This window comes from Rhinichthys klamathensis, unplaced genomic scaffold (assembly GCF_029890125.1).
Source record: "Rhinichthys klamathensis goyatoka isolate OS25496 unplaced genomic scaffold, OSU_Roscu_1.1 h1tg000889l_1, whole genome shotgun sequence".
NCBI classification, from domain to species: Eukaryota; Metazoa; Chordata; class Actinopteri; order Cypriniformes; family Leuciscidae; genus Rhinichthys; species Rhinichthys klamathensis.
The window spans coordinates 1,068-23,802 of NW_026607243.1; the positions used below are offsets into that span (position 1 = coordinate 1,068).

At 39.8% G+C, this 22,735-nt stretch overlaps 1 protein-coding gene across 1 annotated transcript; it reads right to left on the reverse strand.

The window, feature by feature from the left end:
- Window positions 1-293: 293 nt before the first annotated feature.
- Window positions 294-22,327, reverse strand: LOC130078491 (alkyldihydroxyacetonephosphate synthase, peroxisomal-like; the record flags this gene model as incomplete). Its single annotated transcript, XM_056244002.1, has 6 exons — window positions 22,087-22,327; window positions 10,529-10,618; window positions 2,648-2,738; window positions 2,447-2,567; window positions 1,488-1,562; window positions 294-381 (listed from the first exon to the last, which is right to left on the reverse strand). Coding segments are annotated over exons 1-6 (629 nt in total), but the record flags the coding sequence as incomplete, so codon positions are not given.
- Between the last annotated feature and the right edge of the window lie 408 nt (window positions 22,328-22,735).

Genomic DNA, 22,735 nt, shown 5'->3' on the forward strand with positions numbered 1-22,735 from the left:
CACATGATCCCACAGAAATATGATATGATGCTCAAGAAACATTTAGGATTATTATCAGTGTTGAAAACATTAATATTGCTGCTCCAGATTTGTGTGGAAGAATAATTTCCACAAAACATGTTTTCCAGAATTATTTGACAAATAGAAAGTTCAAAAGAACAATTATTTGAAAACCAAAATACACTTGCTTTACACTTTTCTTTTAAGGTGTCTTTGTCAAACTATAATTATACATTTATACTATTAAGTTAATATAACTGGGTTATGGTTAATTGCGTGTAATTATGCATAACTTGTGAAGGTACTCGCCTCCGTAGGGTATCAAGCAGACGTCGTGTTTACAGGCCAGATCCACGATCTTCTCCACATCACTGTGACAGCCTGACAGAACCAAACACACACACACACACACACACCTCCATATCAGTCATAACACACAAGCCTTGCATGCAAAGCACTGCTCAAAGGTTTGGTGTCGGGGAGACTAAAAAATAAAAATGTTTTTTAAAGAAGTCTCTTCTGCTCACCAAGCCTGCTTCATTTAGTCAGAAATTAAGAAATTAATTTCAGGATTATTTGATGAATAAAAAGTTCAAAAGAAAGTTAAATATAAATCTTTTGTAATATTCTAAATGTCTTTATATTAGTGCTGTGAAACGATTAATCGCATCCAAAATAAAAGTTTGTGTTTACATAATATGTGTGTGTGTGTGTGTGTGTACTGGGTATAATTATTTTGTGTATATAAATACACACACGCATGTATAGATTTATGATTTATATATATACATATACATATACATATATATACATATACATATATATATATATACATATATATACATATATATATATATATTTATATACACATATAAAGTACTAATATTTATATGTAATATAAATTATATATAAATATATATACAGTATATACACATGCAAATATTTCATAAATATATGCATGCATGTCTGTGTATTTATATACACAAAATAATTATACCCAGTACACACACACACACACATATATTATGTAAACACAAACTTTTATTTTGGATGCGATTAATCGCATAACAATAATAATGTCTCAAGATCCTATAGTTTAGACTTCAGTTACTGTGATGTAAACCGGATGTGATTATATCCCATGGGATCTGATTGGACGGGGAACACGGCTCATTTCAGAGGCCGAGAAAGTGACTTTTCCTCAAGATTATGAAAAGGAGGATCTTCTGAAGGAGACAGCGCGGGTGACGGGACAGCGGGATGATGGGACGGGTGAACTCTCCGAGAGGGAGGACGTGATTTGCTGGCCGCTTGGGCTTTCTCCTAATCAAAGCTCGGCCGTTAATCAGACGTGCTGAATGGGTGCTGTCAGGAATCCACCAATCAGAGAGCAGCCGGAGTCTCAGTGGATGGAGAACGCCCCCCTGTCCCTCTAATGAAAGCAGCTTCTCATGAATATTAATGAGCAAACTGAGGCTGTCACTCACTGGGCCAAACCACCATGTCGGGCACGCGTCCGATCCTCCCCTCGCGCAGGGCGAAGATCTCATGCAGGCAGTGACCTGAGGAAGAGAGAGACGCCACAAACACACACACATCATTAATATAGCGCTTTCATATGTGCTACTGTACACCCAATACAAACATCCAGTAACTGAACCTAAATAAACTCAATCTGAATCTTGTGTGTGATATGAACACATGACTTTATATAGCTAATGCTCTAACCTCTCAATAAAGCAAGTATGATTATTTTAAGAAATTCCTACTTTTATTGAGCAAGGATTTATTAAAGTGATCAAAACTTACAGTAACATTTATTTATATGTTGCTAAAAACAAACAAATTGTGTTTTTTTCCACACAAATATGAAGCAGCACGACTGTTTTCAACATTGATAATAATCAGAAATGTTTCTTGAGCATCAAATCATCATATTAGTTACTTTAGAAAACATATCATTTAAACAGTTACTTTATGGTTATAGTATTTCAACTGTATTTTTGATCAAATAAATATAGCTTTAGACTTCTGTACAATGATTTATATATTAAATGATAAAATATTATAGTGTTTTGATTCAATTAAAAGAAAAAAAAACATATCCTTCACATTTATATTTATTTATTTTAGCTTCAGCAATTCTACCACAATACTCAGATTTTGTGATAAAGAAAGAAAGAATGAATTTATTTCACCACTAAATCAAAAGAAAACCAAAACTGAAATCATAAAATAATTCTAGCTTGCATAAATAAAACCTTTTTTAGGACCATAATAATTTTTAGCATCATCACATTTCAATAAGAAATGTATATTAAAATAAGTTGAATTTCTGTATGAAACAAATTTCCCATGGTGAAATATGAGGGAATACATGACAAAATTCATATGCGTGCTTGGAAAATTGATAAAACTTCTCTCTGCCGAACACAAAGTTCTTTACCATGCGCTCGGAAAACCCGGTCCTCCGGGTCATGTGACGCGGACACACTCGCCGCTTTCAGATCCTCCATGAAGGGCTCGCTCAGCTTAGGAGGAGCGACTGCGCTTAAATTCAGAGTGGGCTAGAGGAACACACACACACATCATATTACACACACAATCACAGTCTGACACACAGCTGTCTGACACACACTCGACTTACTGTGGCAGGAGATTTATGCAGTAAACTGGCTCCAAACGTGCCCTCGAACCAGTCCTTCAGACTCGGCAAGATCAGCCCACTCAAACGGTACCTGAAACCAACACACACACACACACACTTCCAGGAGTCAGTCTACTGCACACAGACACTGTACCGCTTCCTGAAACCAACACACACACACACACTTCCAGGAGTCAGTCTACTGCACACAGACACTGTACCGCTTCCTGAAACCAACACACACACACACACTTCCAGGAGTCAGTCTACTGCACACAGACACTGTACCGCTTCCTGAAACCAACACACACACACACACTTCCAGGAGTCAGTCTACTGCACACAGACACTGTACCGCTTCCTGAAACCAACACACACACACACACTTCCAGGAGTCAGTCTACTGCACACAGACACTGTACCGCTTCCTGAAACCAACACACACACACACACTTCCAGGAGTCAGTCTACTGCACACAGACACTGTACCGCTTCAGGGATGGAAATTAACTTTTTTGTCCACCGGCCACTGTGGCTGGTGGATTTCAAAATCTACCAGCCACTCAATGTTTTTACCAGCCACTTTCTTGTTTTTAACCGACAATGTGTAACTGCATGTGAAAATTAATACTACAAGAATACTTAAGCAGTTCATTTAATCTCAAGTCTCAATGAAATACTGACATTTTCTCTTTCTCTCACCCTCGGCCTCATCCACCTAATCTGTCATTTATTTTTGTTTTGATGATAATTTGAGCCAGCCTCCAAAAGTAATTAACCTGTCCTGTGATTTTTTTCTCTCTCACACAACACTCTGCAGACACGGATTTATGAGCTATAGTATGTTGGTTGCCTTTACATTAGAATAATATTTAATATAATCTAGATATGAAATGGAATAAATAGCATTCAATACAAAATGAGTATGTCTCATATATTGAAATCAAGTTTTATGTGATAAAATATTTGCTTTGTTGTGCATTAGAACCACATCAGGCATTTAGTACAAAATAATTTATTGAAGCATCCAGATACTTCACCACGTGACAGCAGCTAGGCTCCTGATTGGTTAACGTGGCGCGAATTGACGCTAAAGTTCAGATTTTTCAACTCGGGCGGCAGACGCGAATTCGCGTCAAACGCGTGAATGCACAAAAGCACTCAATAAAATCATGCGCGCGGAACGCGTCAGACGCTCGAACTTGCCGCGCGAATGAGGCGTATTCGCATCTACCACGGTGCGCTCTACACCTATGGCGTTCCGATCGGCTCTTTAATATAACTTTGCAACATGCACTCGTTACAATGAACGTCTCACTCAACGTCTTAATTTTTTTTTATTCTGCTATTTATTCCATTCAATTTAAGACGCAGACGTGACGCAGACGTCACGCAGACGTCACGTAAATCACGTGTGGCAGTGAAGTGTATTGTCAGACGTTTACGTGTCATTCACGTGTAGCAGTGAAGTTATAAATTGTTTTTTTCTCTAACACGGGTTTAACACTCTACTCAGCACAGCTCAGTGCAGTGTGCCAGCGGTTGCGATCGGTTCTTTAATATGACTTTGCAACATGCACTCGTCTCAATGAACCTGACACTTGCGTCTGTCTTATAACGTCACGTCTGCGTCTGTGATTTATATATAGGATTTTTTTTATATATATAATTTTAAAAGGCCAGCACTTTGGTAAACTAGAAAACAGACAACTCGATCGCACAACCACTGTTTCTGTAGATCCTTTAAATAGAAGAATAGAATTAAAAAATAATATTTTTTATAAATAGGCCTATATAAAACTATTAGGCTATAGGCTACTAAAATGGTTACAAAAACATAATGTCGGATATCCTAAATAATAGGCTACTACAATCTGCAAACTCAAGGCTATGAACACAAAACAGTTTAGGCTATGTCCTATTGGACGTCGTTTGTTTGTTTATTTATTTATTTATTTAGCCTATTCAGTTTTTGTAGCAGCAGCATAATAAACAAGACGTGTTTCGTTTGTCACATGCTATTGTTTGGGTTTTCAGCGTATTTTTATTCCAAATGTTCCATAGCCTATAATTGAATACAAAAGTTTTATATTAGCCTATATATATAATAAAAATATTAATAATATTTTTTTGTTAATAGGCTATCTTCATTACATAGAGATATAATTATACAAAATACAAAAAGTAGCCTAGTCAAAAGGCATAAAGAACATTACATTTAATATTTTTACTATATATTTTGTGCTTATTATTTTTAATTAACGAAATGTCAATCATCTTTATAACAGAAGATACAATACAATCCTTTTCGTGTAGGAACAAGCAATGCTAGAAATATGTGGTTAGCATAGCATCTTAATGTAATCTTTATTTTATTATTTTATTCGTTCATTTACTAATTAGCTGCATGTTAACTCAACTAATGTAATCTAAATAACTGGATACTAATTACTAATATCCAATAAATAAGTAAATAATGTAAAATAAATGTATTGATTAGAGTAGCCATAGACTAAAGATTTTTCTTATATTAATTAATGGGCAAGCGCACGCAGAAATCTTGCTGCAGTAGGCGTCAATCAAACTTCGGTGAAACTCTAAAAACCAAATATTACAACTTTAAAATTAAACATTACAAATAACACATTTTATTTTGTTAGTTAAATCAGCCCAAATGTTTACAACTAGGCTAAGTTATTTTGTGTTGGTCACGAGACTCCTAGTGGTGAATAGTACATAGGCCTACATGCTTTTTAGTTTTTATGGTTAATGTTTTTATGATTAAGTAGGCTATAGGCTATGTGGACATGTTGACAAGAAAAAATGGCAAACACAAATTTTAACATGATAATTTGTGTAAATTAATATTTAGCCTACTAACTATATTATAAAAAGCTATGTATAAGCAAGGTAATGTGCACTTCATTGCTAGAATTGAAGATCGGTGGGGGAAAATAATAAAGAACGAATAAGTGTGTGGAATGTGCTGGGCCGGGTTTCCCGATAACGATGTATCTTAGCTCTTAAGAGCGCTCTCTACGTGCAAGGTTACGAACGCTCGCCGCAATTCCACGCGCGTTTCCCAAAAATGCACTTAACATGAAAGCGCGAGAACGCGTTCTACGTGCTACTTAAGCATCGCTGTCCATTCGCGAAGTGCTGAAATATAACCTTATATGGAATCGTATTCTGAACGTTTAACCTAATAACCGTCATTTGTTGTGGATTAAATCAAGACAAGTCTATATAAAGCACCAATAGGGCCTACAGGCTGACAAAATGGCTGAACAAAAACAAAAAAACAAGAGAAGATACCTTTCAAAAAGATCAAATTAATGTCCTTTTAGATAAGATATATAGAGGGGTTTTATTTTTAACAGATTTAAAGGATACAAATAAGGAAAAACAAAACATCTGGGAGGACATTGCAAACTAACTGCAACCGTGTTCAAAGATCAGGGAAGGAGGTCCGCAAGAAATGCCCAATACATGGCTGGTTTTCGTGCACGTCAGCAAGTCGTTGACAGAATTTTTTGAATTCATCCCTATTTTGCCCAGTCTTTAAAGCATATTTCCCAGATTTCTTATTTTATGATTTTTTTGTTCATTCGTTTAATTTAGATGTGTATTTCTATTTTTCTTCTCTTTTTAATTATTTCCTATATTAATTTAAACAAAACACGAGTACAACAAAGTGTACAATAAAGTACAATCAAAACATATTTATTATAGTATATTATACTCACGTAGTGTAGTCTGTTAAATCTAGATAAAAGTGTAATCTGCCGGTTGTCCTACAGGTGATCTCATAACTCTGTCTTCTTACGATGAACTTGGGGATTTACGATTACTCCAGAGCACTCGTAGTTCTACGAAGATTTTCAAGTGCTACTTAAGTTACGATGCTTTTGGGAAACAGACCATAATATTAAGATCAGTCGCGATCGTTTTTACGATCAACTTAGGCTTACAATGCTTTTGGGAAACGCAGCCATGGAAACCCCCTTGACGCAGACGTGACGTTCTGCACACGAACGAGTGATGTGGCAGACGCAGACGAGACGTTCGGCAGACGCAGACGTCACGTTCGGCACACGAACGAGTGATGTGGCAGACGCAGACGAGACGTTCGGCAGACGCAGACGTCACGTTCGGCACACGAACGAGTGATGTGGCAGACGCAGACGAGACGTTCGGCAGACGCAGACGTCACGTTCGGCACACGAACGAGTGATGTGGCAGACGCAGACGAGACGTTCGGCAGACGCAGACGTCACGTTCGGCACACGAACGAGTGATGTGGCAGACGCAGACGAGACGTTCTGCAGACGCAGACGTCACGTTCGGCAGACGCAGACGTCACGTTCATTGAGACGAGTGCGTGCTACAAAGTTACATATTTGAGCCTATCGGAACGCCATATACACCTCATTCGCGCCGCAGGAATTTTTTACGCACGTAACGCGTCTTTGCATTGACTTAACATTGAAATCACTCGCGCCAGACGCTCTATTCTCGTCTGGTGTGAACGCACCATGATGTTTTCTCTGCAGACCTCTACGCCTGCGATGTAACGCCACATTTTTGTTTGAAGGTGTGCCTCCTCTAAAAGTGTCCGCCGTCCGGGTGAAACAGTATGCTATTTTTATTTACCCGCCACGGTGGCCGGTAGGTGAAGCGAGTTTACCCGCCACAACACAAAATCACCCGCATTTGGCTGGTGGCGGGTGCTAATTTCCATCCCTGTACCGCTTCCTGAAATACACACACACACTGCTCTAAATCTGTATTTCCCATGCAAGTCTATACAAAACATGTAATGTGTGGGTAAATAATGACGTTCATGTCAACTTTACTGTTATTATAGGAATTTTTACACTTTAATAAAAATCTAATCTATTGAATGTTTTCCTTTAATATTTTTTCTTCGTAATTAAATTGTACACAATTATTTACTCAAAACTATGGAAATCAATCAATCTTTTAAACGGTGGTCTCTAAGCTTCTTCTGTCAGATATGCTCTTGTGTTCAGTGTTGCAGCCACTAGATGGCATGAGCTCATCACACTCGACTAGCACAAAACTGAACAGCCGAAGCTCCTACACAATGTGTGTTACCAATACCACTAAGTACCAATAATAATTGATCACCAGATCCTCATATTAGAGTGATTTCTGAAGGATCGTGTGACTGACTGGAGTAATGATGAAAAACTGCTTCTGGAAATCATTCTGAAGATTTTCTCTGCATGTGCTATTAGATGTGGATAACCGTTTCAATCTATAGACAAGTTCTTTGAATGATATTTCTGTGTGATGGAAGCATATGGCAGTGAGAGCACATCATCTGTGTGTGTGTGTGTGTGTGTGTGTGTTGAAGCAGCGCCGCTCTGTCTGTACGATTACACAGTGTGTGGTGTCTGTGTGTGTGCATGTGTGTGTGTGTGTGTAGGTCCTTGAGACTGTGGTAAACATTAAACATCTCTGTCCAGACCCGTCTCATGAAAGCCACAACACTGCGTGGAACTCGAGTGCACTATAGCAATGCTTGGAAAACACAATGGGTCTCATTCATGAAACACGAGCAGAACGAATTTTTGTGTAAATCGTGTGTAAAGCGGTTCTGGCGTAAATTTTCGGATTCATTAAAATGTTCGTATTTTCCAAATGTTAGTTGGTACGCAAGAAATCTCCACCTGCTCCCAGCCACGCTCAAATAGTGCGCTTAACACCCGAACGTTTTGCTCATTAATAAGGCTGCATTTTAATTCACCTTAATCGGGTACATATTTGCACAGCATTTTGAAAAAATATTATATATAGTAATTACATACGGTTTTTCTTATTATGAGAGCCAGTAAAAGCATCTGCGATGGTGGTCCTTCTCCAGTTTGAATACTATTTTTCCGAAGTGAACTAATTCGTTTTTTGCTCTCAAGCTTAATGTCGAACCATTTTCTTCTCACTTCTGAAACTTCAGTAACTGCATCTGTAATGCTGCCAAGCTTGCTTTTTTTTAGGACCCGATACGCCACTATGTACGCTTGAAAATAAATGTGGCGTTTTGAATGAACTTCTGATAATAAAACTTCAATTTCTGCATCTGAGAAATTTTTTTTTCATTCGCATTCATGTCATAATATGATGCCCATATATAGTTGTCAGTCGGATTTAATGGGCGGGATTTATGGTAATTGAGAATGAGCGTGCACGCGCGTCCCATTTACGACTGATTGGAATTCATTAACACAAACACACACTTCACTATCACATCTGACGTTTACGAAGTATTTGTGAATCAGGAGATGAGTTTTCGGGAAGGTCTCTTTACGTACAAATCACTTGCATATTTACGAATGTTTCATGAATGAGACCCAATGACACGTTTCAAAACACAACAATGCACAAAATCCACATCACATAGCTAGACAAATCACGTGCACGTGTAACAATACAGAAAATAATAGTTTAAAGTGACCCATTATGCTACATTAAAGGTTCCTAATTTTGTTTTGGAGTCTTCTACAATAGGTTTACATGCATCCCAAAAAATATGTAATTTTCTCATAATATCCATCCAGTGTCTGAAATGGTTCAACAAAGGATTCAGTCTCTCTAAACCCCTCCTTTCTGAGAGTCTACTCTGCTCTGATTGGTCAGATGACCCAGTCTGTTGTGATTGGTCTACTCTGCTCTGATTGGTCAGATGGCCCAGTCTGTTGTGATTGGTCTACTCTGCTCTGATTGGTCAGACGACCCAGTCTGTTGTGATTGGTCTACTCTGCTCTGCTTGGTCAGATGGCCCAGTCTGTTGTGATTGGTCTACTCTGCTCTGATTGGTCAGACGACCCAGTCTGTTGTGATTGGTCTACTCTGCTCTGATTGGTCAGATGGCCCAGTCTGTTGTGATTGGTCTACTCTGCTCTGATTGGTCAGATGGCCCAGTCTGTTGTGATTGGTCCACTCTGCTCTGATTGGTCAGATGACCCAGTCTGTTGTGATTGGTCTACTCTGCTCTGATTGGTCAGATGGCCCAGTCTGTTGTGATTGGTCTACTCTGCTCTGATTGGTCAGATGGCCCAGTCTGTTGTGATTGGTCTACTCTGCTCTGATTGGTCAGATGGCCCAGTCTGTTGTGATTGGTCTACTCTGCTCTGATTGGTCAGATGGCCCAGTCTGCTGTGATTGGTCTACTCTGCTCTGATTGGTCAGACGACCCAGTCTGTTGTGATTGGTCTACTCTGCTCTGATTGGTCAGATGACCCAGTCTGTTGTGATTGGTCTACTCTGCTCTGATTGGTCAGATGGCCCAGTCTGTTGTGATTGGTCTACTCTGCTCTGATTGGTCAGATGGCCCAGTCTGTTGTGATTGGTCTACTCTGCTCTGATTGGTCAGATGACCCAGTCTGTTGTGATTGGTCTACTCTGCTCTGATTGGTCAGATGACCCAGTCTGTTGTGATTGGTCTACTCTGCTCTGATTGGTCAGATGGCCCAGTCTGTTGTGATTGGTTGACCGCTTGCAGCGCTTGTTGGAAACAAAATACACTTGATATGCAGAGACACAAACAGGAACGATGGGGTTGGTTTTACCGTATCAATCTCATCAAACTTTAAACTGAATTAACAAAATTAAATACATTAACAATTAACTTACTGACTATATTCTCCTGTATTCCTCAGCAAAAAGAAAGTCATACAGACATCAAGGTGAGTAAAGGATGACAGAACGGTCTATTTGTGGGATTGTAGTGCACTCAGCTCTGCTTACCACATCTATATCATGTTGATATCCACTCTGAACAATTCTGCATATTGTCCCCAGAACAGATGAAGAAAATATCTGAGTCTAATGGGTATTTGTTTGGTGCATCGTACTCACCGTTTGCCTGTGAACTCTGCTTGGCCCTTTTTATTAAACAGGAACCTGGAGTCACTGTAACCCCAGCCATTCCACTTCATGATCTCCTGCCTGAAAACAACACAGGCCACGAGTTTACATGCTGTTTAACAATGTCACAAAGTATATTCAATGACATGCAACCTTTGTCTTGCACGTCTGCAAATATAATATTCAATTACAGTGACGTGCAGAGATGAACCACTTCTGTCTTTGTAGTATGATAACGAGAGAGCTCATGAACGATATGAATGATAGCGTTACTATGAAAGTCCTGAAGGTCACAGCATTCACTTCTGCTAAGAGTGGAGAGAGCTTCGGATAGGAAACACTTTAAACAAGAGTCAACAGAAGTTAAAATATATTTCCTGCTGTCTTTATCTATTTGAGTCAGCACTATTTTAAGTCCACTAAACAAAAAAATCTGCTGTTTGGCAAGTTTAAATGAATTAGTTTATTAGCCATAAACTTCTGAGTTTTTTTTTAAATATTATGTGACGAATATATCTGCATTTTTTTCATGTTTGTATGGTCATTTATTTTAATATTTCTAAATAATGATAAATTGTTAATGTTGAGTGTAAAATTGTAGTTTAACAAAATGTTTAGCAAAATATGGTCATGATTTTCTTTATTAAATGATGTCTCCTAAATGTTTTCTAACTCAATGTATTTGTGTTTTTACAATGGGGTGATTTTGTTGCTTACATACAGCACAAGGAGGCTTCGAAATGAATTTACAAATAAGTAAACAGTTAGTAATAAAATAACAAAAATAAACAAGTTACAAATGATAGCACAAGTAAATAAAATAGAATAAAGAGACAAATGAAATAAACAACAGTGCTTTAAGTTTCTCAGGTGGGTCTAACAGTATCAGGTAAGAAATACTACAGAGACTGAACAAAGTCATCAAATGTAAAATAACACCGTATAGTCTTAATTGTATAAATGAAATACAGATGAATGCTTACAATTAAAGTTACAAAAGTTATTCAGTCAAAAGCAGAGAGTGATTTTCTCTGTCTTTTGTTGTTTGATTAACATTAATGACACAGACGCGACAGCAGGTTTATTAGGCTGCTGTCACTTTAAGAGTGAATGCACAAATCCAATATACTGATACACATGTATCTGCTTTCCCAACTCGCTTAAGACATAGAGATAACCACTGTGCTTAGGTGCATAGTCGCCAAGACGGGGAGTTAGACATCATTTGGTGTGTATTTGTAGCCTTGGAAAACCCAGACAACTTCCGTCAAATTTAGATTTGCTCTGAAAGTTAGTCTGGCAAAGAGCTCATTCAAGCCCATTTCCAGTCCGTCGAAATCGAGGCACCAATCAGAAGCGTTGGGGCGGGCTTTACACGATGACGACAGCGCTGGGATTTTGAAGCAGATTTTGTAGCCTACATTACAAAGATGGATGCCGCCGTCGAACATCACTCGTTCCAATCAGCTATCGCGTCTGTTTTAAGCCATTTGAACGTTTCCTTTTTGTTAAAAACCGAGCAAAGAACAACACTCGGAGATGTGTCTCCGCCGCTCTGCATACGTCATCTCCTTCATCGCTCTGATTGGGTTTAGGTCTATCCGCGACATCCGGTGGTGACGCCCCTCTGGAAATGATTTCTCTATGACGCTTTGCCAGACCATAACTCAGTTACAACTGAGAATGCTCTGGTTTTAACCAGGCTAGTGTATTTGGCCAGTTAAGCACAAAAAAACTAAATTTGGCACTCGTGATCTGTTTGAGAGGCGGCTTTATGTGCGCGCACTTCCAGTACACTATGGTTTGAAATATCCCCCTCCCCAAGTCACTTTCTACTTAAAGGAGAACTCCGGTGCAAAATGAACCTCGGGTGTAATAACACATTGGTACAGACTAAATCGTTCCCTGAGATTTGTTTTCATGATAATCGAATGTAAAGAGTTATATCTCTAAAAACAGTTTAGCTTGAAACGCTAGTATATTGGGCATAGTGTAAGCAAAAAGAGATCGCTAGTTAATACCATTAACAAGGCTCAAATTAGCCCCACACTAACACGGCAGCATAATGAGTGTCCTTACATGCAAACCGAAGCATTGAGAACTTTGTAAGTGTATAGACAGTTTAATAAGAAGATACTTTACACAGACAGTACAGTTAGCGCATACAGACAGCAGCCATCTTGGAAAACAGTCTCGATCAGTCAAACCACGAACACGGTGATACGTGAGCTGAACTGTGACTTGGAATCTCATATGGTCCGTTGTTTCCGGAAGAAAGCACTGAGCGCATAAGAGAAGCACTGAACGCAACAGAGAAAATAAAAAAATAAATATAATTTATCTTATCTTCAATATCTACACGTACTGTTCGCTCACCCTCGTGGTTCGATTGGTCGAGACTGTTTTCCAAGATGGCTGCTGTCTGTATGCGCTAACTGTACTGTCTGTGTAAAGTATCTTCTTATTAAACTGTCTGGACACTTACAAAGTTCTCAATGCTTCGGTTTGCATGTAAGGACCCTCATTATGCTGCCGTGTTAGTGTGGGGCTAATTTGAGCCTTGTTAGTGGTATTAACTAGCGATCTCTTTTTGCTTACTCGATGCCCAATATACTAGCGTTATAAGCTAAACTGTTTTTAGAGATAAAACTCTTTACATTCGATTATCATGAAAACAAATCTCAGGGAACGATTTAGTCTGTACCAATGTGTTATTACACCCGAGGTTCAAATTGACCATACTTACTTTGTTTGCATAAATTGATCGTTTTGTGGTCAAGTCAATCCACACAAAAAAAATTTTTGGCTTCGTAATCTTTAATCAAAATCTGAAATTTCCCCTCCCCTCTGCATTGGAGGACCTTCCCTGATGACGTGGGTTTGACGGTTTGGGCGTCTGCTTAACATCCGTAATCACGCCCCTCCAACTGACAGTAGACAGGCTGAATGACAACACCTACTTTTCTAGATCCAATCAGGTGCTAGTTGGGGAAAAAAAGCCACGCCCACTATTTTGCCTCATTTAGTATTCCGTTTCTCTCGGAAATACGTCACAACACTGGAGAAAAGTAGTTTGCAACTTCCGGTTCACGGGGACTTTAAGTTAAGAAACCTCTTAGTTAAAGTTGTGAGGATATCATCACTAAGGGTTTTCTTAACTCGAGGGCCTTCTAGCTCAGAAAAATAACCGCACACCTCTCCTGTCTGTGATCAATAGTATTTGTGAAGATTACTAGAAAGATTGCTTTGAAAATGTTAGATTACTTGTGAAGATTACTTAGAAAACAGCACTAACTAAAGCACACGTTCCTTCCTCCAGGATTGAGCACAGCTGTGATCTCTAGAGCGGTGTGCCTGCGGCGAGACTCACACTAAACACACACTGCTCGTGTGCAGAAGCATGAGTGGCTGATCAGAGGAGGGACCCTTCTGACAAACAGCCCCTCAAACTCTCAAAACAGCCACTGAACACTACAGCAAAGCAGACAAGAAATGTGACCACTCCAGACAGACCTGACAAGAGGACGGAAACAGAGACAAACAGAAAGACGTTATCTGAATCAGCTGAAGTAAAAATTGTTTTACCGGAATACCATTTTCGATTCCATGGGGGAAAACTGCCATAGAGATCATTTCTTGTCATCTCATAATTTGTTGATAATTTGGGTAATTTTGTTGCAATAACTTACATTTAGCACATGGAGATTTAATTTTAATCGTTTAACTACAGACAAGTAAACAGTCAGTAATAAAATAAGAACAAATTGCAAACGATAGCACAAATAAATACAATGGAAAGAGACAAATGAAATAAACATGACCATAATTTTTCAGGTGGGACTAACAGTAAAGTAAGAAATTTTACAGAAAGGAAAGCAGTCAAAATGTAAAATAACACTGGATAATCTTCACTGTAAAAATTAAATACGGATTAATGCGTACAATTAAAGTTACAGACGCAGGTTAATGAGGCTGCTGTCACTTTAAGAGCTGAAGCACGGATCCAATATACTGATACACAACATGCTTTTCCTCAACTATTTACGTCCCAAAACTGACTGTATTAACCTGAATACTTGGCAAGACGGGCATTTTGACATCATTGTGTGTGTATTCGACAGTTTAAGTGCAATAAGCCATGAATAGAAGTCAATTTAGTCGTCGCGAGCTGTTTGAGAGGCGGCTTTATGTGCTTATATAAATTAGTAGTGCATGCGCTTTTGTTGTGAGCGCGAAACCTGCGATAATGGCTAAAATTATGTGCAATACAGGCACTATTCAACTGGAGAAAAGAGTGTCAGGAGGAGGGTGTGTGTCAGTTCACCGTCAGAGAGAAGAAAGAGTGAGAACGCAGAGCTGGTATCAGTGTTTCTATACTGATGAAAATGAGTATTGGAACCGTTTCAGATATTTCAGTATGGATACATATCGAAATATAAATTTTTTGACAACACTAGCGGAGTCTAATAATAGATACTAATAAACCCTAAATATTACCCTCAATGATCCACAAAACATTGACATTCAGTCTATGTATTTTCACTCCTTCAGAGACATAGTTATGCAGTGTGAGACAAGTGTAAGGAACCCGTCTCATTTCATAAATTACACAGGAAAATTCTTTTAGGGATTTTTTTAGGCATATTGCAATTGAACTAAAAGACAAGCTGGATTGATACATTATAATGCACTAAGAGAAAAGCTCTCAAACAAAGCAACTTTCTTTGAATATGACAAAATCTGCTGCATTAGTTAGCCTGATAGCAAATGGGACCAAAAATGTAAAAACGAAAGAAACTATGTGATCTTTCTTGAGCAAATATGTTCATCTAGCACACACTACCAAGAGGAAATATTTTAAAACCCTACAGTATAATGCCTGGCATGATAAGATACAAGACTGCCGAAAAGCAAAGCTTTCTACTACTGGTAGTTCAACAATCTCTACATCTGCCATTTCTCTTTGACGACAGACATTCAAACACGTACAGAAATTCCAGCAGTATCTTATCAATGAACTGCACTGGATACACAGAGCTTCAAGATAAAAGTGAGGCCTATTGTTCCAAAGTGTTTCTTTCCACACATCTGGGAATGTCACACATATATTGACCAGGAGAAGTAAAGTTAGGGCCTGTCCCGCCAATACACACACCTGCGGTCTAGCCTAGGCCTCTTGAGAGAGTGTGTGTACGCGACGACAGGAAGTAAGTGTGCAAGACTGACCCAGGTCTGAAATCATCAGCTCAAAAGACACTAAATCCATCTCAAATACCTCTTCAGAGAGAGCCGCTTTTCCATTACCCTTCAAATTACACAAATTGAAATTGCGAATTCGCCTTTGGCTAAGCCCCGCCCCCCCTTAGTTACTGTTGCTACGTCCGACAAACAAACTTCATCTGGGCTCTGGTATAAACATGGCTTATGCTGTGACAGCTCTTCCTGCTGAAATTTTATCAAACTTTTATAAAGCAGCAAATAAAGTGTCCGATAGAAGTAGGCAAAAGGGGCTGCAATATCCGTTCGAAGGCTATATTCACGACATACAGGTGAAACGCAAGGAACAACAAGGCATCCAAATAGAGGCAAAAGCATACCGGTCACAGTCAACAAATGACCCACCGCATATCCTACTAATGGAGACGGAGGCTGGGACTAACAATATCAAGGAGAAACACTGTTCATGCAAAGCTGGGTAGGTCTCTATTCACTTCTATAATCGTTATTACAAAGCAAACGCACTACGCGTTGTATTTATTAGCAGCGTGTGCTAGACGACACTTGTCAGGATTTGACTTCGGTTTGGGAAGGGAAAAAAACGCACACCCCCCTCCAACCTCTCTGGGAAACGCGTATCTGTGTTACAAATGCCCCAGGCACAACGCTTAACCATATTTTTGATAAAACTATGACGGTAATAGCCGGCCGAGACCAAAAATATGAGACGCCTGTGTTAAAGTCAATGGAGCGCTGTGAAAAAGTGGCGGACCTCTGTGGGAGCTCGTTCTTGGCTGCGCTGTGATTGGTCAATCTACATTCTAGGGTGTGGCTTAGCCAAAGGCGAATTGAAAATACACCCAATGGAAATGCGTCAATTTCGCAAAAACTCCCATGCATCGCAAAAAAGTTTACGCTCGCATAAGGTGGTTTTCAGGCAGTTCGAAACAGGAACATTTCACAAAACCTGCAATGAAAACAGTTTTTTGCACATTTACAGTCACCTGATGTTAGATGGTGCGGTGTATTTGGACATAATACGAGACAGAGTTCTTTATTAAACTCATAAAAGACAAACAAAAGTATTACAGGAATACTGTATTCTAAACAAATAAATGCCAGAATTGATCAAGACCTTGCAGCCGATATGAGGGAGAATCACCCAGTATAACTGTGCGTTCACACCGGACGCGAATAGCGCGTCAAATTCGCGTCTACCGCGTCTAGTTTGACGCTTGACCACTTTGTGTTAATTCGCGTGTCAATGGCGAAATTGACGCGCGTAAAAAAAGTTTGAAGCGAAATTTACGCACGTCAGAGGCGAAATCCGGAGGCGAAAGTTTCGAAACCCGTTGGCGGCCATCTTTTTAGATGTTTATCGAGCATTAGCATTAGCATTATTCGAGAGAGTCACCGCTCGTATATGCTCTGGAGAGCAGAAACAGCTGCGTAGGGGACATCGTCGCTGTACTCGGGTCCACCAGAACCTCCGGAGGGTTTCAGGAGTTTCACAATTTGCTCCAGGAGCTAGGTTTGGTGGACCTAATGGTGAGGACGCCGACGAGGACAGCGTAGGCCGTATAAGCCCTCGGCCTCGAGTGGTCTAGCTATGCCTGTCGAGCCCGCGCTCTACAGCCCGGCGCGAGGTTCACCCTCGCCCGCATCCACCTAATCTGTCATTTATTTTTGTTTTGATAATAAATGAAGCCAGCCTCCAAAAGTGATTAATCTGTCCTGTGATTTTTCTCTCTCTCTCACACATCACTGTCCAGACACGAACGTATATGTTGGTTGTCTTTACATTATAATAATATTTCATATAATCTAGATATGGAATAAATAGCATTCAATGCAAAATGAATATGTCTCATATATTGAAATCAAGTTTTATGTGATAAAATATTTGCTTTGTTGTGCATTAGAACCACAGTCATATATTACAAAATAATTTATTGAAGCATCCAGATACTTCACCACGTGACAGCAGCAAGCAGGCTCCTGATTGGTTAACGCGGCGCGAATTGATGCAGAAGTTCAGATTTTTCAACTCGGGCGGCAGACGCGAATTCGCGTCAAACGCGTGAATGCACAAATAGCACTAACTAAATCATTCGCGCTTAACGCGCCAGACGCTCAATTCGCGGCGTTCGCGCGCACTTGACGCGCGATTGAGGCGTATTCGCGTCTACCGCGCCGTGCTCTACGCCTCATTCGCGCCGCAGGAATTTTTTACGCGCGTAACGTGTCTTTGCATTGACTTAACATTGAAATCACTCGCGCCTGACGCGCTATTCGCGTCCGGTGTGAACGCACCATAAGAGGCTTTCCTTGCCATTAATGCTTGGATATTGAAAACACCTTCAATCATTCGATTAATAATAATGGCTAGTGCGGTGGCTGGGGTATATGTAAACCTACCAACATCGTTTGCCATGATTTTTTAAATGACTTATCACGAGAGGAAAAAAATAACGTTTTAGTCGCATAAATCGGTTAATGGAAACGCCATCATTTCGCAATCGTTTTTTGCCACATTTAGAAAATATCACAAAAGTTTTGCGCAAATCTGTAAAGGAAACGCAGCTACTGATATTTGAGGGCTAAAGGCCCCCGATATGCAGAGTCCCACACAAACTCTGGTGCGGTTCGACTGAAATATGAACGCAACACGGACCAAATACATCAAAAAAAAAAAACTAAAACAGGACGTGATGTCACTCACAAGATGCAACTCTTAAAGGGATAGTTCGCTTTGAAATTAATTTTTGGTATGTTTTAGCTTATCTCAAGGGCATCCAAGATGTAGGTGTCTTTGTTTCCGCAGTAGTTTCAATTTTGATATTTTTAGGTCAAACCGTTCTTGTCTGTCAGTCATATAATGCAGGTCTATGGTCACCACCGCTTGCCGGAAAAGACCGAAGCGCCCGCACCCTCAGATCACTTGGACGTGGCTGTGGTTACAAGAGGTAAAAACTATATAAATACTGTTCGTTTTCTCACACAAACCGCTCGTTTCGTGTCTTAGGCCATCAATGTGTACTTACATTTACGAGTCATTAAATCATGTTTAATTTGGACTTCTCTGTGCATGCTCTTTGAGGTGGTGACCATAGACCTGCATTATATGACTGACAGACAAGAACGGTTTGACCTAAAAATATCAAAATTGAAACTACTGCGGAAACAAAGACACCTACATCTTGGATGCCCTTGAGGTAACCAAAAATTAATTTCAAAGTGAACTATCCCTTAAAAGGACAGAATCCTTAAGCATACCTGGTTCTCCTCATTAAACGAGATTCATGAAGGGAATGAAAGTGTGGATGCAAAGCAAACCAGGACTAAATGCATCTTCTTCTTTTGGTCACCAAGAAACCAAAATTAGAAGTTTATTTTAAAGTGCAAGTACTGTAAATACAGCGCTGTAAAAACAACATGCTGTAAGTGTGTCCCATCGAGTAATCAAAAGTGCGACACACACACTTGTGTTCAGGCCCGTCGCCAAGGGGGGGCATTAGGGGGCCGTGCCCCCCCAGATGACACAACGTGCCCCCCTAATCATATGGTCATTGAGCAAACTTACTATTGAGAGCAAAAAAACGTTTCCACGTATTCCATAACGAAATATCGTCAGCAGCATTTAGCACACAAGTGCACTAATCTCTGTAACTTTAAATAACACATTGTCTTCAGAAATATGAAAATTAGTCGGAGCGTGTAAGGCTCTGCGCAAGGCTTACCTTCCCCTGGCCAAGCGGGCTTGTTGAATTTTCTGATTCATTTGCCTGCTAAAAACAGCATACTGTTTCCACGTAAAAAAAAAGGTAATTTTTCAAAGAATTGCGTGATATTAAATCAAAATGGCAAGTTATAAAGTCAGAGTTGAGTGATATACAGTCACATTTGCGTGTTATAAAGTCAGAATTGTGAGAAAAACTCTGAATTGAGATAAATCCATTGTGAGATAAAAAGTCGCAATTATCTTTTAATTTTTTTTATTCCGTGGCAAAAACAAGCTTCCATATACTTACTTCTGATTGCTTTTAGAGGGAAAAGCTGTCCATAAATGCTGGTCTAGGATCAGTTTTCTCCGTAATAAAAGAATATTGGCTAAACTCCTGTGTTTTGAGCGGTGAGCGCGTGCAAATCCTCTCGTTATAATAAGCAGTTAGGCTATGCAAATAAGGCATTATTGTGTATCAGCTTTACTGATAGCCTAGGAACTTTGTGAGATCGCGATGAAGTTGTATAACCGCTTTTTAAAGATAATAAAATAGGTGCTCTTTGCGAGCTTTCTGCCATGTCAAATCCTGCATATAGCCTAGCCTAGTAAATGTTTTTAAAGGGGAAGCGCATATCCTCATGGTGTTGGTTCACCCTCCTCCTATGATCAGAAACTTAATATTATGTGTTTTGGTGTTGTTTAAATATAGAATTTGGTCTATTTCAGTTATATTAGACTAAATAGGGGATATTATTGTTTTTGTGACTGTCTGTTTTGTAGATCATGAAAATGAAATGCCCCCCCATTCTATATGTTCTGGCGACGGCCCTGCTTGTGTTCCTTCACGTCCACTTTAACACTTCAGCCAAATACAGGAAATGGTCATAGGAAGAGAAGTGTTCAAGCGCAGAGACCACACCTGTGTTTCAGACTGAGAAGATCAGTCAGAGAAAACATTTGTGATTTGTGCTAGTAGTGGCCAAACTGCCTGAGAACACAGCGTGACACTGACAGACCGGAGAAAAACTCAAATCTCTCAGCTGTGTCTCAGTGGGTCAAAGGTTTCTTCACCTCGTGTCCCGCACTAGATGGCAGCAAAGGCCCGTTAGCAAACACAAAGTCAGGCCACCCCGGCCCTCATCCAATCACAGCACAGCTTTGCCATGATAACTTTTGACAGACAAAATACAAGATCACCTCATATTTACATTCACAACCATGGAGTGCAGGACCACTAATCTATCCACTAACTTACAAGAGGAAAGTGATAACGGCTGTCGGCTGTCATAGATATAACAAGAAAAGCAAAAAAAATCAAATCACAAGAAAGATAATTAGTCTATATAATGACCATAAGAGTTTAACTGATTTTATAAAGAGCTTCAGGCCAGAGCCGTTGAGAGGCAGAACACACAGAAATAAGTAACCAACGCCCTTAGTTTACAGAGACATCATCATCACTTGCAATGAAAGCACAACATGCCTGAACACTCAGGAAACAAGGAGATATCAATCTTTACAGACTCAAGGACTCACAAACCTAGACTTCAGCACACAGCGACCTCCAGAATAAGAAAAAAAACTTATAATAGCTTTCAAAAAAGGGATAGTTGAACACAAAAAGATGATATTTTAAAGAATGCTGCTAACCAGACAGATGACGGCACCCATTGACTTACATAGTAGGGAAAAAATACTATGTAATACCATGTGTAAATGTTTGGTTACTTTAAAATATCTTCTTTTGTGTTAAACAGAAGAAAGAATCTCAAACAGGTCTGGAACAACGTGAGGGTGAGTAAATGATGACAGAATTTTTTGGGTGAACTGTCCCTTTAAGCACATACATTTTTAACAGATGGCTTAAACCATTAAAGAGTTGGAAATCAGTTAGAAAGATCACCATATATTCTCCACATCCTCTGAACACTCTCAGGGACCCTTGAAAAAACTCAGAAGCTGTAAAGAGAGACCGTTATCTTCATTAAAGATAAGAGTTCACACAACTGTTAATCCTTCATCTACTTATACCCTCATGTTCCACAACTTTATTTCTTTTACTATACAGACGATCACAAGCAATGAAAGTGGCTGTCAAGCCCCATATGGCTCAGTCCACTTTACTCGTGCAACATATTACAATTATCTAATAGCTTTGTGTGAGGAACAGACCCAAATTTAACTGAATGCCCTCGTTCTTAAATCTCGTTTCCTTGAGGCTGAGTAGATGACGACAGGAATCATTTTTAGGTGACCTGTAGCTTTAAGGGCTGATGCGAGTTTATAATGGAGAAACCAGCAGCCCTGTGACAAGCATCGGTTTGCTATAACCCCAATAATATGTGCAATGACCACAATGATTATGAAAACAACAAAAAAGAAAACTGAACGTGTCCAGATCTCGCGCGCCACCGCGCCCTCCTCCTCCTCCTCAGGGATATGAATGGATACTTTGTTTCACTCCAGCTTTCACACACTGATACAATATAACGCCCGCTTCTGGATCCCTTCACGCGACTGCTCTTTCTTCACATGTAGCGCGCGCGTGTGTGTGTGTGTGTGTGTGTGTGTGTGAGGAGCTGAACCCCATCGCACACATATACAGTACCTCCTCTTCGGCACCGGTGTCAGGCTGCTCGGCTCGGACCGCGACGCCTCGGCTTTGCACTCCTGCGCCGCGACGCTCGTGTTTCCATCTTCTGTCCTGTGTTTCTGCAGATGTCCTGCGATGATTCTGAGTCTCTGCTGTGCGTTGCTGCTGTTTGACGCCATGCTGCTTCCGCGTTTGCTGTCAGAGGTCAGCGCGCGGCTGATGATGGAGGGATGAGGTGGAGATTACTCACTCACGCGTCCCGTCATGCACCGCGCTCCGCCTCCCTCCGAGCAGATCTTCCCTGACACTATACTTAAAGGGAACCTGTTACGCAAAATTACGTTTGAACATAAATGTGTGTCGGCAGTGTGTGTAGGCTACACACAAGTTACACAACCACACTATAATGGTAAATATCCACCCACTGCCTTTTTTTTACTCCCCATAAATCATAAACAGTGTCTCAAAATTAAAATAGTCTCAAGTTTGTATGCAATGTGACATCACATTAAGACATTAATTGAATATTCAACAATATTATCGATCTGCCTGCATTTACAACATTATATAAGAACTGAACTGGGACGATGACATCACGGTTTTCTCCAGAGCGGCTATATATATATATAAATGAACTAAATTAATCACTTTTTTACAACAAAAA